General features: G+C 31.1%; 2 protein-coding genes across 2 annotated transcripts; both read right to left on the bottom strand.

Annotated features, from left to right (window-relative positions):
• Positions 1 to 6,284: 6,284 nt before the first annotated feature.
• Positions 6,285 to 7,670, bottom strand: LOC129316491 (receptor-like protein EIX2). The gene has a single exon (XM_054960916.1). It carries the CDS (start codon positions 7,668 to 7,670, stop codon positions 6,285 to 6,287), a length of 1,386 nt encoding a protein of 461 aa, XP_054816891.1.
• A 5,273-nt stretch (positions 7,671 to 12,943) lies between these two features.
• On the bottom strand, positions 12,944 to 15,888 carry LOC129316113 (receptor-like protein EIX1). The gene is made up of 2 exons (XM_054960381.1): positions 15,757 to 15,888; positions 12,944 to 15,662 (listed from the first exon to the last, which is right to left on the bottom strand). The coding sequence occupies exon 2, from the start codon at positions 15,542 to 15,544 to the stop codon at positions 13,136 to 13,138; it is 2,409 nt and encodes an 802-aa protein (XP_054816356.1). The 5' UTR covers positions 15,545 to 15,662; positions 15,757 to 15,888; the 3' UTR covers positions 12,944 to 13,135.
• Between the last annotated feature and the right edge of the window lie 1,108 nt (positions 15,889 to 16,996).

Below are 16,996 nucleotides of genomic sequence, written 5' to 3'. Positions count from 1 at the left end.
GATGTTTTAAGCATCTTAAGTGAGTTGAAATGACCTTTGGTGGTGGATGATGGAGAAAGAGCAAGTGACTAGAATAAAAAAAGGGGGGGGTTAACACAAGTAAGAGCAAGAGTAATATTGTTTATAAATTAGATGAGTATGATGCTTGGACAATTTTTTGATAAATTTAAGATAGAATTCATTGATGACATTTTGGTGTATTTAAAGGAGTCTAAAATAACGTGAATATTATTTATATTTGACGCTTGTAGAGCTAGTGTCATTGTAAGTATGTTTATTAGAGTGATTAAACAATGAAAAACTGTTTTAGTGGTCAAGTTTCATCAATGGACAAAATTTTTCTTTGTTCCAGAGATTTGTCATTTAATGACTTGTTAGGATCAGTACCAAAACTTTTAGCAAAATTGCCAAAGTTAAAAGAGTCCTACAAGTTTTGAGCTACATTGTTAAGGAATCACTGCCAAAGATTTCAAACCAGAGTAAGTTAATATATTTCAATTTTTTTGCAGTAATTTGAGTGATAACTAGCTTATAGGTTCAATTTCAAAGGTTCTTATGGAAAAGTCATGTAACTTTGTAATTGAGATTTCTCTCTCTCTCTCTCTCTCTCTCTCTCTCTCACACACACACAACTGTTTGTTTAATATTATTATTCCTACCCTTTTGTGAATAATTAATAGTTATGACTGACTTGATCCTTAGTTTGGTGGATAATCTTGGTTTTTGTCCGGAGGATTCATGCAAAAGGTCGAACTTAGTTATTCCACTTGTTGCTTCAGTTTCTTCTTTGATCGTAATCTTCTTGATTTTTTTAGGAATATGGATTTTGAAAACCAAGAAATTAAAAGGTGTGTGTATACATATGCTATTCTGTTTCATTAAAAATCATGTTCATTTGTAATGATTGAGCACGCGTCATTGTGTGCTCATAATCAGCTTCTCTTGTGAAATTTCTTTAGTTTTGTTTGTGTCTGTGTGCTATTGATTAATTAGAATGCCACTCTTCCCCCTAGCAATCACACACTGTCTTCAATATGCTTTGTGATGCAACACTTATTTATTTGGGAAAAAAAATCCTCATGGAAGTTTATTTATCAAATACTTAATTTAAAATCAGTGAGGGATATTTCAGAGTTCTTGGCCACATTTTCTAGTATTTTTTTCCTTCCTTGAATTTCTCTAGCAATCTTTACTTTCCCATTTATAAATGCGACTAAAAAGTTCACATTGATTTTGCAAATATTGCAATGATTATTACTTTTTCTAGAAATGAAGAATCCTTCCAACTAAAAAAAAAAAAAAAAGCTGTTTCTTAAGAGATCTACTTCCTTTGATCCTATTTATAAGGCAGAGAAAGAAGAATATTTTTGGTTTTATTTATAAGTCATGTCATTCAATTTTTATCATAAATTTTCTTTTTAACTCTTCATTGAATATTGGAGAGAGAAAATATGTTATTGAAATGTATATATTTAATGGGGACAAAGTTGAAAACTTATTAAATTTTAAGATAGAATTAATGAGTTTTAAGGTTTTTTTTTTTGATACTGATGAAATATGTTGATTGGAGAAGGAGTATTTCAATTAGTGTGCAAATTAAGGCAAAGCATTAGCAATTACATGGGAAGTTGAAAGTAGATATTTAGCATTGGAGAATTGAATTTTTTTAAGGGAAGAAGAATGTAATGATCCAAAAGTTCAAAGTTAAATTAAAATTTATAATTAGATAATTTAAATGTATGTTTATTAATTTTTGGTGTAAATTTAACAATGTAAATTGGTAGCTTTGTGGTAATTGTTAGTCTCTATCTGAAGGTCTAGTGTTTGAATCCTTTGATATGCATCTTTATTTTTATTTTGCTTTAGCCTTTATAAAATTACCTTTTTGTCTCAACCAATACCATCAAAATTGTAATAGTCTAGAAATTTAAGAAGACTTAAAATTTGTGATAAGGTATTTTGAGTATATTTTGGAAAGAATATAACGAGGAATTGGGGGTTTGGTTGAAACTTTGCCAGCGACCTTTCATGAGGTTGAGTTTGAATCCTCCCTCTATAAAGTGGAGAAATTTTATTTTTCTGAAGCTATGAAATTACCAAAATACCCTTAAAAAAACAAAGGGAAATCGCATATCAGATTTCCTTTTCTTTTTCCATCTTTTTCTTTTGGCAATGGAATAAAACCTCAGGATAGAGGCCGATCTGAACGCTATTTGCACCCCCTCCCTTTGCCGTCTTACTCAACCGTCGAGTTCATTGTGGGTGAGCGTGGGCTACATAAGAATTTTTCCCTTCTTTGGTTTGTGTTGCAACCTTGCAGGGAGAGGGAGAGTAATTGACTTTTTCCTTTCTTCCTCCCCTCTCGTTCATTCTATTCGCCACTAGTGATCGTGGTTGTGTCTGTGCTACTGCTAGAGGTTTGGTTTGCAAGATCATCCTCCTCTTTCACTATTTCACATCGTTGGTTTTTCATTGTCATCTTCTTATTCCCTCCATTTTTTCGCTTTGTGTTGTGTTGGTGTGAAGGAGGGAGCTGTGATTTCTTCTTTGATTTTCCTCTGCCCTTGTGGGAATTAAGGGGCAACCCGTATCACAAAAGCAATGAATTAGGAGTAAATTATGTATTTGAAAATGTATAAGGTAAGAGAATATTGTCTCAATGACTTGTTAGTAATTTCACTTTCTTTAAAATTTTGATCAAACATGTTCATATATAATATATGTATCTAATGCTATGGTTTAATCTTGTCATTGACTATTATATATGGAAATTCTAAAATTAAGTTAAATTTTGTAAAAGGAATTAGAATTAGTTTTTTGAATGAATTTCACAAGGATTTATTATGTTAATATTGATTGATCTTATGATTTATACAGTGATTTTATATTATGGTTCATGCAGTGGAGGACTTTGATGATATTATTTTATGGTGATTATGTTAAGAAAAGCAAAAATGTTGATGGAAGAATTACATTGAATTTTCACATAAGAAAATTAATTACCATAAGGTCCATTGACAACTGAATTAAAACCATTGACAATTGATTGTGTTGTTAATAGCCTTAGTTCAGTTGTTAATGGATCTTATAGTAATTAATTTTCTTTGCGCGGGACTTGGATGTAATTCTCCCAATGTTGATTTTTATAACTTGTGCATGCTTGATTTAAATTAAGGGACTAATTTCATGATATATTTGTTTCTAATGAAAGTCCTATTAGCCTTTGACCTATCATTGTTAAGTCTTAGCTAGCTTGATATTTGTCAGCATTGCATTCACGCTTGTTATTCGTGAACTTTGTACCCATGCTTGTTATTCATGGGGTTTTGGACTCGTGCTTTTTTCGTGGCTTCTAGCCATGTTGATTATTTACACTTAGATTGTGTATTTGTGTTTGTTGGTTATTTATCCACATAAATTGTGTGTCAATACTTGATTATCTATCCTCGTGAAATGTATGTCCAAGCTTTTTTCGTGACTTTCAACAGCGCTTGATTTATTATTTACTCTTATGGACTGTGTGTTCACACTTACTTTCCATTTTGATCAGTCCTACTAAAGAATGATTTTCAAAATTTATTGTCTTTAAATTGATTCTATGGAAACAAGCAGTTCTTTTTCTATCTATATGGATTTATATAATGAGTTACATAACCCTCAGTTGTTTCAAACAAATGTTGTAGTTTAAAAGTGAAACTTGATTGCTTTGTCATTATTACTCGAACGTATATATATGGCTATATATTTATATGAAATTGTTTGATATATGTGATATATGCTCCTGTTATTCAAAGTAGTTATCTTTACCAAATTCATATTTGTTTCCATGTTTTATGCCTATAAATCTATTCAATCTTCCAAAAGATAAGTGTTATGCAACGTCATTTATGCACTTATGGTTCTTGAATTTCATGTTATATGATATATCACATTGAATTATTCTATTTTAATTGTGCACATAATTATTTAAAAGTAACATGCATACCATTTTATTTCATGCAAGTTGAAATAAACTTTTTCGGGTTTTTTTTTTTTTAAGTCGTGAACTATGAGGTTTATGGTGTAAAATACTAGTATCTATTGTTGATTCCCCTCTTCATGCTTACGTAAATCCAACAATAAAATAAAACTAGTCCCGTGCTTTTTTTAAAAAAATTAAAGTCAAATTTATTAAAAGGAAAAAAAGAAACAGCCCACATCAGTGGCACGAGGAACACAAACACAAATGGACAGAGCATCTTAGGCCCCTTCATAGATATCAAATTGTGGGCCCAAATAAATATTGAAAATATCAGACACGCTTGTGAACTAAAAGCACAAGAAAAACACATTTTGGTTGAAGCCCAAGTAAATTTTGTAGAAGCTTTATGAGAGAAGACCTATTTTTATATTTAAGGGTGTGCTTGGATTTCATGGTATAATTAATTACAAAAAAAGTTAATTAATATGATTGATTTTGATTATAATGGATTTTATTATAATGTGATTATAGGATGACTTTAGACAAAATTAATTTTAGATGTATAAATTACAATAAAGGACATTATCTTTTTATAATGTTATTAGATATGTTAAATTATATTTAATAAATAAAATAAATATGTAATAGTTATTACTTTGACATGAAGTGATTAATAATTATATATATATATATATATACTAATTAACAAAAGTCACTGGTTCACCCTTACTTTGATTATCAACCCCAAAAAGCCATTGCCATCTGACAATACTAGAAAGCACCAATATACAAGCACCATTTTTAAGGGTTAAAATTGAAATAAAATGACCCTGGCAACACAATGACTCCAATGTGGTAATCAATTCTCATAAGTTGCTGAGATTAGCTTCCTCCACAACAAAGTTTTTTGTTCAGCCAAATGCAATTAACAAAAATTTGAGGGTGTTTGGTTTTCGTTTTTTTTTTTTTTTTGTTGTTGCTAAAACCATGGCTTTGATAAGCATAATAGATTAATTGAGGGTATCCAAATAGGCACTAAAGCGCTTACAATTGGGGTGTCATGATGAGAAAATTCTAGATGTCAACAAAATAAAACTCTATGATAGCTCTTACTATTATTCTTTGTTAGGTTGTCTAAGTGTCAATGGACTTGGATGATGTGGAAAGTCACATATCAAATAAAATTGAGCCTAATAATTAATATAAAAATAAAGAGAAAGGTCCCACAAATTTGAGCCTTAAAGTTTTAAGTTAAAATGTAGTGTTTTTTCATTACCTTTGCTTGTTTTTCCTCTCCTCCTATTCTAGAGTAGTTACTCCTCATTCCCAACTTAATACACCTATGTCATATATGAGATGTTCCTGATTTTTATACAAATTAATACTAAATGAATATTAATATATTGTACAGTAAACTTAAAAAACTATATAAGGGTATTCTTCTATTTGAAAATAAAAAAAAATAACTTGAACCTAAAATCTAGCTACAAGGTGCAAAAACTTGAGGGCTTATGTACATGGCTCGGCTATTGACCTTATGTCAATTGAGGTAATATATTTAATTATTTTTAAATTATAAACATTAAGTGATAAAAATTATAATGATCAAATAGAATAACAAAAATGAAAATTATTATCTGTTTCATGCTATCTTTCCAAAAGCTTTTTCTATTTTTATTTTCAGTTCTCACTGTTATTTCTTTCTCACGGTTTATATTGCTATCTTTGTAGTAGTCCTTTTCTCTCATTGTTCTTTTCTCTGATCACACCTTTTTCCTTCATTTTCCCCTTTAATTAAGGAAATAAAGGCAGTGAAAATAGTTTTTGACATTTGAAGTCCAATTCCTTCACATTTCCACAAAAACTCCATCTTTTTTGTTATTATTATCATGGCAGCCAGCTTTATGATTTCATGTCCAATTCCTCCATATTTCCACAACCAGTGTTCTAAAATTTACTGACGAATATAAAACGTGAACAGCTTTTTACAGCACTTTTCTTTTTAATCATCTTTCATATATGATTTTATTCAATCACTATAATTTAGAGAAATTTATCATTTATAATACCATCATATGAAAAGCCAAAGGGAGAACAAATGCTAGAATATTCATCATGGCTTCAAATTAATTACTATCAAATTCACAACAGAAGTTATATGTTATTCATAATTCCTCACACCAACTGCATGAAACAAGAGATAACCATGAACAATAACGTAGTTCATCGTTGGCAAGACAATCAATGACATTGGACTATCAAGAATAAAATGCTTGTGGGAACACACAACATGGACCATACATGTAATTGACAATAGAAGTTGTTAATGATCAACCAGGTTCCTGCTCTTGTTCTTGAATCTTGCCTTCCTGATATGAATTTCCACATACATGAAGTCAACAAAGTTATCCACATGTCTGAAGGAAGCATGTCTCCGTTTTTTGTTGAGCAAAAAAAATCCAATAACTACCCAGAATCCTGTGATGAATCCCAATGCTATCACAAAGTAAAATAACACCTTTTCTTTTCTTTTGTTATCATCCTCTTCATGAAAGCTAAGATTGGAAGGAGGGTGGGTTATCCCAATCCTAGGACATGCTTTTCCTTGAAGATCTCCGCAAAGATATGGATTGCCATTATAAGAAGATGGACTAAAGGTAGAGAATTGAGCCCCTTTAGGAATAGGTCCTGAAAAATTTTTGTTTGATAAATTTAAAAAACTCAATGAAGTCATGGCGAACATGTTGCTGGGAATAGGAACAAAAAGTTGGTTGCTTGATAGATCAGTGGATTCTAATGACTTCATGTTTGCTATCTTGCTTGGGATCTTTCCTGAAAATTTATTGTGTGATAAGTTCAAGCCAATCAAATTCGAGAGACAAGTTAAACCTTCTGGAATTGGAGCCTTCAAATTGTTATTTGACAAGTCAATATTTGTCAAATACCTCAAATTTGAAGTGTATTCTTGTTGCAATCCTTTCAAAACTTGTTCAACACCCTCGTCCATTGTTATTTTGGCAATTACATCATCTATATAAAAGGTACCGTAAAATAAGCTGAAATCTTTGGTTGTATTAAGATTGCAAATGCAAGAAGGGATTGAACTTGACAAATTAGAAAATAAAAGATTCAAGATTCCCAATCTTTGGAGCTTGCAAAGGGAAGGTGGAATATCACCGGATAACAAATTTTGTGACATCCTTAGAATGTGAAGTTGTGGCAATCCCTCATTGTCTATCCAGGAAGGTATCTTTGCAGTAAAATGGTTCTCACCAAGGTCCAAGACTTTTAATTCTGAATGTCTTTGTAAGACTTGTTGAAGATCCCCATGTAAATTGTTGCTCAAACCTAACCACCACATTTCAGATAAATTCCAGAATGTGCTTGGAATAGTGCCTAACAGCTTATTAGATGAAAGATCTATTACCCAAATTTGACTAGCATTGCTCCAACAATTGGAAATTTCACCAGAAAGTCTGTTACATGATAGTCCTAGAGTGAACAACTTCTCTAAATTGCACAAAGAGCTTGGCATTGAACCTTCTATAAGATTATGCCTAAGATTTAACACTCTTAACTCCATATTTTGATCCCCAATGTTTTTCGGCATTGTTCCCCTAATACTGTTATTGGATAAATCCAAGACCAATATTCTCTCTTGGTTTTGAAGCCATTGTGGAAACTCCGTGCCTATGTTGCAGGATGCCATTCCTAAATCTATTAAGGATTGAAATGGAGGTGTCCAATTTGAATCAAGCTTTACAAAAAAGTTTGTTAAATCCTAATTCTAAACTTTGTATATTTATGAGCTTTTCAAGTGGTTCTCATAAGAGGTACCTTCCAAAAGGTTATGTGAAAGATCTAATTTAACTAAATTAGACAATTTCCAAGATTAACTGGAATAGGCCCACAGAGAGAAATTATTTGAAAGATCAAGAGTTTTCAAGTTCTCTAACTCTCCAAACCAACCTGGCATTGGCCCATGAAGGAGATTATTTGAAAGATAAAGTGTTTTCAAGTTCTTTAGCTCGCCTAACCAGCTTGGCAAACTCTCATTAATACCATTGGAAGATAAGAATAATTCTTCAAAATTGTCAATTGAGCATTGAGATAAATTTCCACTGCCAAAACTTAGCAAAGACACTAATGATTCATATTTGCCACCGGACAAGTCTAAGGATTGGAGGGAACATATGTTGTTCAAGATAGAGGAGATGGAGATTTTACTTTCATTGAAAGAATTCCAAGAAAGATCAAGATGGATCAGAGAGTGAAAATTACCCAGCCAGTGTGGAATTGAAGAAATTGACTTCCATGAAAGGTCCAACTCCCTTAAGGAGGTCATATTTTGAAGAGCATCAGGAATTGAACCATGTGCATGGACACTGGCAATACCACAATTACTAAACTCTGCTTGTAACAGAGAAGAAAGCATGGAAAGTACCCGAAACAAATTGTGTGCCTTCCCAAGGGACACTCCAGTCATTGCAATGTGTCTCAATGATGAAAGTTTTGAAACCCAACGAATGTCATTAGCATATAGAATTGCAAATTGTCGCGAAAGATCAAGAACTTGAAGGTTTGAAAGATTACCAAGATGATGGGGAATCATGCCACTAAAGTAAGAATAAGAGAGGTTGAGGTATCTCAGCTGCTTCATGGAACCAATGAACTTTGGTATAGTGCTTGAATTTAAAAAAGTTTCCACTCAAGTCCAAGTAATTCAAATGTTCCAACTCCAACAATGAAGGGTCCACAGCTCTCACATCTAATGTATAGTTGTGGGAAGTACAGTAGAGTCCTGGAATGTAAAATCGCATGGCAACCTAAGATCAAGCTTGAGAACATGTCCAGAAATAAAATCACAACTAACACCTTTACAGTGATAGCAATTAAGTCCCTCCCAAGAACCAAGTGGTCCACGAGAGGTGTTGAGGAAACTTGATCTAAATTTTGAAAGAGCTTGTCGCTCCCGTTCATGGCAAGGAGAGGTAGAGTTTGTGGAGTCTCAGAGTTGTGAGGAATGAAAGAACAGGAAAAGCAAAAGAAACACAACATTTATGCAAGGACTCATGATTGCAGCAATGAAGAATGATCAAACTATATTTGAAAACAAGGTGTCATGACTGAAAGAATGCTATCGGTTGGATATTTATAGAGGAAAAGTAGTTAATTACTCAGTGGCAGTAAAATAGTCAAGGTATACGGGGAAAACGTTTTTTTTTTTTGACGAGAAATACTTTAAAATTTGTAATTTATAACAAAATGAAAAAAATAATATTTTCTTTTTTAAAAATCTCTACTTCCTTTCTGCAAATTACCATTTTAGTGGCATTTATAGATAAACAAATTTTCAGAAAAGAAATAATCATTTTCTATTCCATTTTAATTAATAACCCAATCAAAGTAGTTATTTTGCAATTGATAATAGTTACTAAGGGAAAATATATCATTTCATCATGAATTAATATGCCAGACAAGTTCCTTGAGACTAAGTAATAATTATCACATTTTGAGGGTATTTAATTGTCATTATTTGCGTTTTTCAGGGTATTTCTTTTTGTCATTTTTTCTAATTGTTATACATGAGAATTTTCATAAAAAATAATAAAAATGTAAATATTGTATAAATTAAATTTTCTTTTTTACCAAAATATTAAATCAAATTTTGTAAAGTGATTTTTTTGGGAAACTTAATCATTATTTATTAAAACTTTTGACCTTCAAGGATTAACATATATAATGGATCAAACTATATAGCTCAATTAAAACAAAAAAAAACCATGGGAACCTAATTTAAAATTGAAAGAAACTATAAGAACCTACAAATTAATTTTTTCCTTTTTAAAATTAAAATTATGTGGCATATAAAATGGGTAATGCAAATTCTATATTTTTAAATTTTTAATGTTTTCTAAATAAAATGTACGAATTCATTGACTTCAAAATATTGAACATGAAGACTGGGATTCTAATAATTTAACATGCATGACCTTTTTGGCTAAAGGAAACTTCACCTGTAATTTTTTATCGCTTCATTCAATTTTCAAATGTTCAAGTTGTAAAGTCATCCAATGAAGCCAAAAGAGTTTAGTACATTGAAGACTTGTGATAAGCCGTGAAGCATTTTTTTTTTAGCTGAATTATCACAATTTGATTTGATGAAAAATGTCTACTATTTTTTTCATAAATATAGAAAATAATAAACAAAATATAGAAATTCATTTTTAATGGCTTGGTCTGTGCCCTGGTTATTGATCGCCCTGTGCACCTGTATATAACAAAATAAAGTGATTGAGAAAAGGCTAAGCAGCAAATTTGCTAAATATAACGAAACCATTTTTTTTAGAATAAACTTTTCTTTTTACCATTTTTTTGTTCATTTGTACAAAGTTAAAATTTTAAGTTGTATTATTTATTTCTTGTAAATAATACGATTTGCTATACTTTTTATAATTTATGTTATTTAAATTAAAAATAAGAAAGTCAAGTTGTGTCATGTTTTGGTTAAATGTTAATCAGTTTTTAATATTAAATATTTTAAAAATAAAATTTAAAATAAAACGTATCATTCATTAGCATAAATACTACTCCCTCCATCCCAAATTATAATATACTTTTAGATAAAATGTCACATACCAATAAACCTCATTAAATACACCTAGCAACCTTATCTTTTCAAAATAAAAATATAAACTTTCATAAACACCCATCATTTAATATATTGAAAAGAGAAGGGACATAAATTAATTGTAGAGAATGAAAGGGTAATATTGAAATTGGTACATTTAACGAAACATTAATCTATCAAAAGTGTCTTATATTTTGAGATAGAAAAATTCTTTCAAAAGTGTCCTATAATTTGGGACGGAGGGAGTATGATTTATTTATCACATTAATGAATCAAATACACAAGCAAAGCTAACTAAGTAAATATCTTAAAATGACAAAAAAATTAAATAAAGCCTAATGCAAAGAAAACGTATAATAAACAAGCCATATTGTCCAAATCACACAGGAGCGCATCATCCGAATAAGGGACCATGGAATATTATTATGTAAAGCATAATGCATTGAACATTATGTATTGTCAGTTAGTAAAGAATTTGATTCATAACTTATAAGACTGTCAGTTTAAATATCACTATCGATATGAAGATCTTGTTGATAAGAAATTTGTAACTACTATAAGTGCTCTTTAAGCCTGAAAATATGCCATAATACTTCTAATAACAAACTTAATATTCTTTAAAAGATATGCAAATTTGTTAACTTGATAGAGTTGGATATGATGTAAAGATTGATTCCAACAATCTAATGCGATCCGTTGCCCCCTAATCTTTCTTTCATTAATTCAATTTTTAAATAGCTATGCTAAAGTATGCGAAATCTATTGGTGGCTCAAAGTGAATTCAATTTAATTTCAAAATTTTAATTAATATTCTTCATAAACAATAACTAAATAACTAAAAATATTTTTACACTCATAATTGTATACATAAAATCTTCATATTAGTTATAATTTTTGAAATAATGTTTTTTATTTGTACCTATAATTATTTATAAGAAAATTACTTTGAGTTGCTTGTCAGAAACATTCCCAATATTTAGTGTAAAGTAGTAAGAACTCTTATCATTTTAAGCAAATATTTGGGAGTATGAATTCCAATATTTTTATATATTGCATTTTAGTTGGAAAGGATCTATCTTCTATCATAAGTATTAAGAGAAGATTTAATTTTGATGTTGGTGGAATATACTTCTAAAAAAGATATTTTATAAAATTAAAGAACTAAATTAATTAAAATATTGTGTAAAGTTAGAAGGTCAAAAGATACATTGATACCTTTGATTTTAAATTTTTAATGTTTTCTTAAAAATGTACCAATCCATTGAATTCACATCGTCGAACCTACTTGAAGAATGGGATTCATGACATTTGGTTAATGGAAACTTCACACGTAATTTCTTATCTCTTCATTCAATTTTCAAATTGATCCATATTCAATTGCATTTCATAGTGTTAAAATGCTACTTCTTTTTCTTGGCCAGAATGTGTAAAAACCTAAGTTATAACCTCAAAAATGAAGGCACACTAGTGCAAAATAATATTTTTACGACACAATTTTGGCGTCAGTTTTTAAATGAAGAATAATAATAATAGATCTAATGGATTTTGATAAATAGCGGAGAAAAGTAACGTATTATGTTGTCTTAGACGCCATAATAGATAACTGCAACAACAATGACAAAAATACGCCATGAATTATGATGTCTGATGTTTTTTTGGCTAGACACCAAATAGATAGCTTAAAAAAAAAAAAAAAAAAAAAAAACTAGCTAAAGGGCGCAAAACTTGAGGGCTCATGTATGTGGCTCGGCTGTTGGCCTTATGTCAACTAGGGTAATATATCCAATTATTTTTAAATTATAAATATTAAGTCATATAAATTATAATAATTTAATATAATAACCCAAATGAAATTATTATCTGTTTCATATTATCTTTCAAAAAGCTTTTTCTTTTTTATTTTTTAGTTCTCACTGTTATTTTTTTTCTCATGGCTTATATTGCTATGTTTGTAGTATTCCTTTTCTCTCATAGATCTTTTCTCTGATCACACACTTTGTTTCTTCACTTTTTCCCCTTTAATTAAGGAAATAAAAGCAGTGTAAACAGGTTTTGATGATATTTCAAGTCCAATTCCTTCATATTTCCATAAAAAATCCATCTTTTTTTTAATTATGGCAGCGAGCTTTACGATTTCATGTCCAATTCCTTGATATTTCCACAACCAGTGTTCTAAAATTTACTGATGAATTTAAAACGCAAACAGTATTTTACAGTACTTTTTTATCATCTTTTATCTATGATTTTATTTAATCACTATGATTTAGATAAATTTATCATTTATAATACAATCATATGAAAAAACAAAGGAAAAAAAAAAGCTAGAATACTCATCTTGGCTTCAAATTAACTACTCTCAAATTCACAGCGGAAGTTATATATTATTCATAATTCCATACACCAACTACATGAAACAAGAGATAACCATGAACAACAACATAGATCATCCTTGGCCAGACAATCAATAACATTGGACCATCAAGAATAGAAGGATTGTGGGAACACACAACGTGGACCTTACACGTAACTGACAATAGAAGTCGTCAATGAGCAACCAGGTTCATGCACTTGTTCTTGAATCTTGCTTTCCTGATATGAATTTCCACATACATGAAGTCAACAAAGTTATCCACATGTCTGAAGCAAGCATGTCTCCATTTTTTATTGAGCAACAAAAATCCAATAACTACCCAAAATCCCGTGATGAATCCCAGTGCTATCACAAAGTAAAATAACACCTTTTCTTTTCCTTTATCATCATCCTCTTCATGAAAGCTAAGGTTGGAAGGTGGGTGGGCTATCCCAATCCCAGGACATGATTTTCCAAGAAGATCTCCACAAAGATATGGATTGCCATTATAAGAAGATGGACCAAAGGTAGAGAATTGAGCCCCTTCAGGAATGGGTCCAGAAAAATTATTATTTGATAAATTTAAAAAACCCAATGAGGTCAGGGTGGACATGTTGCTGGGAATAGGACCAAAAAGTTGGTTGCTTGACAGATCAATGGATTCCAATGACTTCATGTTTGAGATCTTGCTTGGAATCTTTCCTGAAAATTTATTGTGTGATAAGTTCAATCCAATCAAACTCGAGAAACAAGTTAAACCTTCTGGAATTGAACCCTTCAAATTGTTATTTGACAAGTCAATGTTTGTCAAATACATCAAATTTGAAGTGTATTCGTGTTGCAATCCTTTCAAAACTTGATCAACACCCTCTTCAAAAATTACGTCTACACCTTCATCATCAAATCCAATAATGCCATATTCTGGGTTGAATTGGTTTGTTCCATTAAGAATGCAAAAGCAAGAAGGGATTGAACCTGACAAATTAGAACCAGAAAGATCTAAGATTCCCAATCTTTGGAGCTTGCAAAGGGAAGGTGGAATATCACCACATAAAAAATTCTGTGACATCCTTAGAATGTGAAGTAGCGGCAATCCCCCATCACCTATCCAAGAAGGTATCATTCCAGTAAATTGGTTCTCACCAAGGTCCAAAACTTCTAATGTTGAATGTCTTTGTAAGACTTGTTGAAGATCCCCATGTAAATTGTTGTTGCTCAAAATTAAGCACATCATGTAAGATAAATTCCAAAATGTGCTTGGAATAGTGCCTGATAGCTTATTAGATGAAAGATTTATTACACGAATTTGACTAGTGTTGCTCCAACAATTGGGAATTTCACCAGATAGTCTATTATATGATAGCCTTAGAGTGATCAACTTCTCCAAATTGCACAAAGAGTTTGGTATTGAACCTTCTATAAAATTGTGCTTGAGATCTAACACTCTTAACTTTATATTTTGATCCCCAATGTATTTTGGGATTTGTCCCCTAATGCTGTTATTGGATAAATCCAAGTGCACTAGCCTCTTTTGTTTTCGAAGCCATTGTGGAAACTTTGTGCCTATGTTGCAGGATGTCATTCCTAACTGTGTTAAGGATTGAAATGGAGGTGTCCAATTTGAATCAATCTTTACAAAAAGATTGTTAAATCCTAATTGCAAACTTTGTATATTTATGAGCTTTTCAAGATGGTTCTCATAAAAGGTACCTTCCAAAAGGTTATGTGAAAGATCTAATTTAACTAAATTAGACAACTTTCCAAGATTAACTGGAATAGGCCCACAGAGAGAATTATTTGAAAGATCAAGAGTTTCCAAGCTCTCTAACTCTCCAAACCAACTTGGCATTGGCCCATAGAGGAGATTATTTGAAAGATAAAGTGTTTTCAAGTTTTTTAGCTCGCCTAACCAGCTTGGCAAACTCTCATTAATACCATTGGAAGATAAGAATAATTCTTCAAAATTGTCAATTGAGCATTGAGATAAATTTCCACTGCCAAAACTTAGTAAAGACACTAATGATTCATATTTGCCACCGGACAAGTCTAAGGATTGGAGGGAACATATGTTGTTCAAGATAGAGGAGATGGAGATTTTACTTTCATTGAAAGAATTCCAAGAAAGATCAAGATGGATCAGAGAGTGAAAATTACACAGCCAGTGTGGAATTGAAGAAATTGAGTTCCCTGAAAGGTCCAACTCTCTTAAGGAGGTCATATTTTGAAGAGCATTAGGAATTGAACCATGAAGATGATTGAACGAAAGATCCAAGAGCTCAATATTAGGAAGAAATGTAGAATTCATAGAGGCATGTGTGACATGGACATTGGCAATACCACAAGAACTAAACTCTGCCTGTAATAGAGAAGGAAGCATGGAAAGTACCTGAAACAAATTGTGTGCCTTCTTAAGGAACACTCCAGTCATTGTTATGTGTCTCAGTGATGCGAGTTTTGCAACCCAACCCATGTCATCAGCACATAAACCTACCCTTAGACCCGAAAGATCAAGAACTTGAAGGTTTGAAAGATTACCAAGATGATGGGGAATCATGCCACTAAAGTAAGAATCAGAGAGGTTGAGGTATCTCAGCTGCTTCATGGAACCAAGGAACGCTGGTATATGACTATAATTAAAATTGTTTCCACTCAAGTCCAAGTAATTCAAATGTTCCAACTCCAACAATGAAGGGTCCACAGCTTCCGCTTCTAATGTGTAGCTGTAGGAAAGACAAGATCTTGAAACATACCAAGAGCATGGTGACCTAAGATCAAGCTTGATAACATGTCCTGAAATAAAATCACAAACAACACCTTTCCAGTGACAGCAATTAAGTCCCTCCCAAGAACCAAGTGGTCCAGCAGATGTGTTTTTGAAACTTGATCTGAATTTCAAAAGAGCTTGCCGCTCTCGTTCATGGCAACGAGGGGTAGAGTTTGTGGAGAAACAGAGTTGTGAAGAATGAAAGAACAGGAAAAGCAAAAGAAACACAACATTTGAGTAAGGACTCATGATTGCAGCAACGAAGATTAATGATCAAACTATATTTGAAAACAAGGTGTCATGACTGAAAGAATGCCATTGGTCGTATATTTGTAGGGGAAAGAAACAAAATCGTTATATGTATGCTTTTCAAAAATATTTTTATGAAAATAATTTATTGTTTTAAAAGTCACCTAAGCTTTAAAGAAATACAAAAGAAATTAAAAGTTCCATCTCAAAAATTCAAATTTAAAAGTAACCTAGACTTTATAAGCGCTTTCATACTTGTAAGAGAGTTGTACTATGTTTTTTTCATTACGCCCCCTATCGTAAATTTGAACTGCTCACATCAAATTTTAAAAATACAAGTGAATTTGTATCTTTAAAAACTATTAAATCTAAATTATTAAATTCAGTCTAATGGTTTAGATTTGTAATGCTCTTTGCACTTCGCTATAGTGGAGAGAAAACCACTTACGGGAGAATCTACAAACAATGTTTCACAAAATTTCTGTAGGGTAAAAATAAGACTTCTCATTGGCATTTTTTTTGTAACAGTATTATTTATGATTTTTTATTTAAAATTAATTAAAACAAAATATAACATTTTGAAATATAATGAAAATTAAAACCAAAAGCAATAAAAGTAGAAGGTGATGGCTTCTTTTAGGAATAGCTAGCTATATGGTGAGAAGAGTAAAGAATTTCTGCATAAAAATTAATCAGTTTTATAAAAATTTCTGTATTGTTTCCGTTTGTGGTCTGAACTAAAGAAACAAGAATTTTACATGCTGACAAATTTTCAAAGGAAAATGATCATCACTCATCTGGAGAGAAATCTTCTGGCATTAATGTTACAAAAATTGAAAGCTACTAGTTGACCAATCAATTCAATATAATTTAGTTCACACAGTTAATAAAAAATAATTAAATAAATAAAAATATATTGCAAAATTATTTACTTAGCATTTTTTTAACCGAAATACTCATCATCATTACCTAAATTCTTTGTAATACTTCAATAACAGGACTTAGATTTTTATTATAGTAATTAATATTTCAACTGAAAAT

This window comes from Prosopis cineraria, unplaced genomic scaffold, assembly GCF_029017545.1.
Source record: "Prosopis cineraria cultivar Desert tree isolate PC_DT_omini unplaced genomic scaffold, ASM2901754v1 PC7, whole genome shotgun sequence".
NCBI lineage: Eukaryota > Viridiplantae > Streptophyta > Magnoliopsida > Fabales > Fabaceae > Prosopis > Prosopis cineraria.
The sequence above is the reverse complement of the archived record's forward strand: the minus strand, read 5'-3'. Positions and strand labels throughout refer to the sequence as shown.

Excerpts from the sequence above, each read along its gene's own strand:
- LOC129316491 (XM_054960916.1), bottom strand. The coding sequence starts at position 7,670 with ATGGCATCCTGCAACATAGGCACGGAGTTTCCACAATGGCTTCAAAAC.
- LOC129316113 (XM_054960381.1), bottom strand. The coding sequence starts at position 15,544 with ATGAAGCAGCTGAGATACCTCAACCTCTCTGATTCTTACTTTAGTGGC.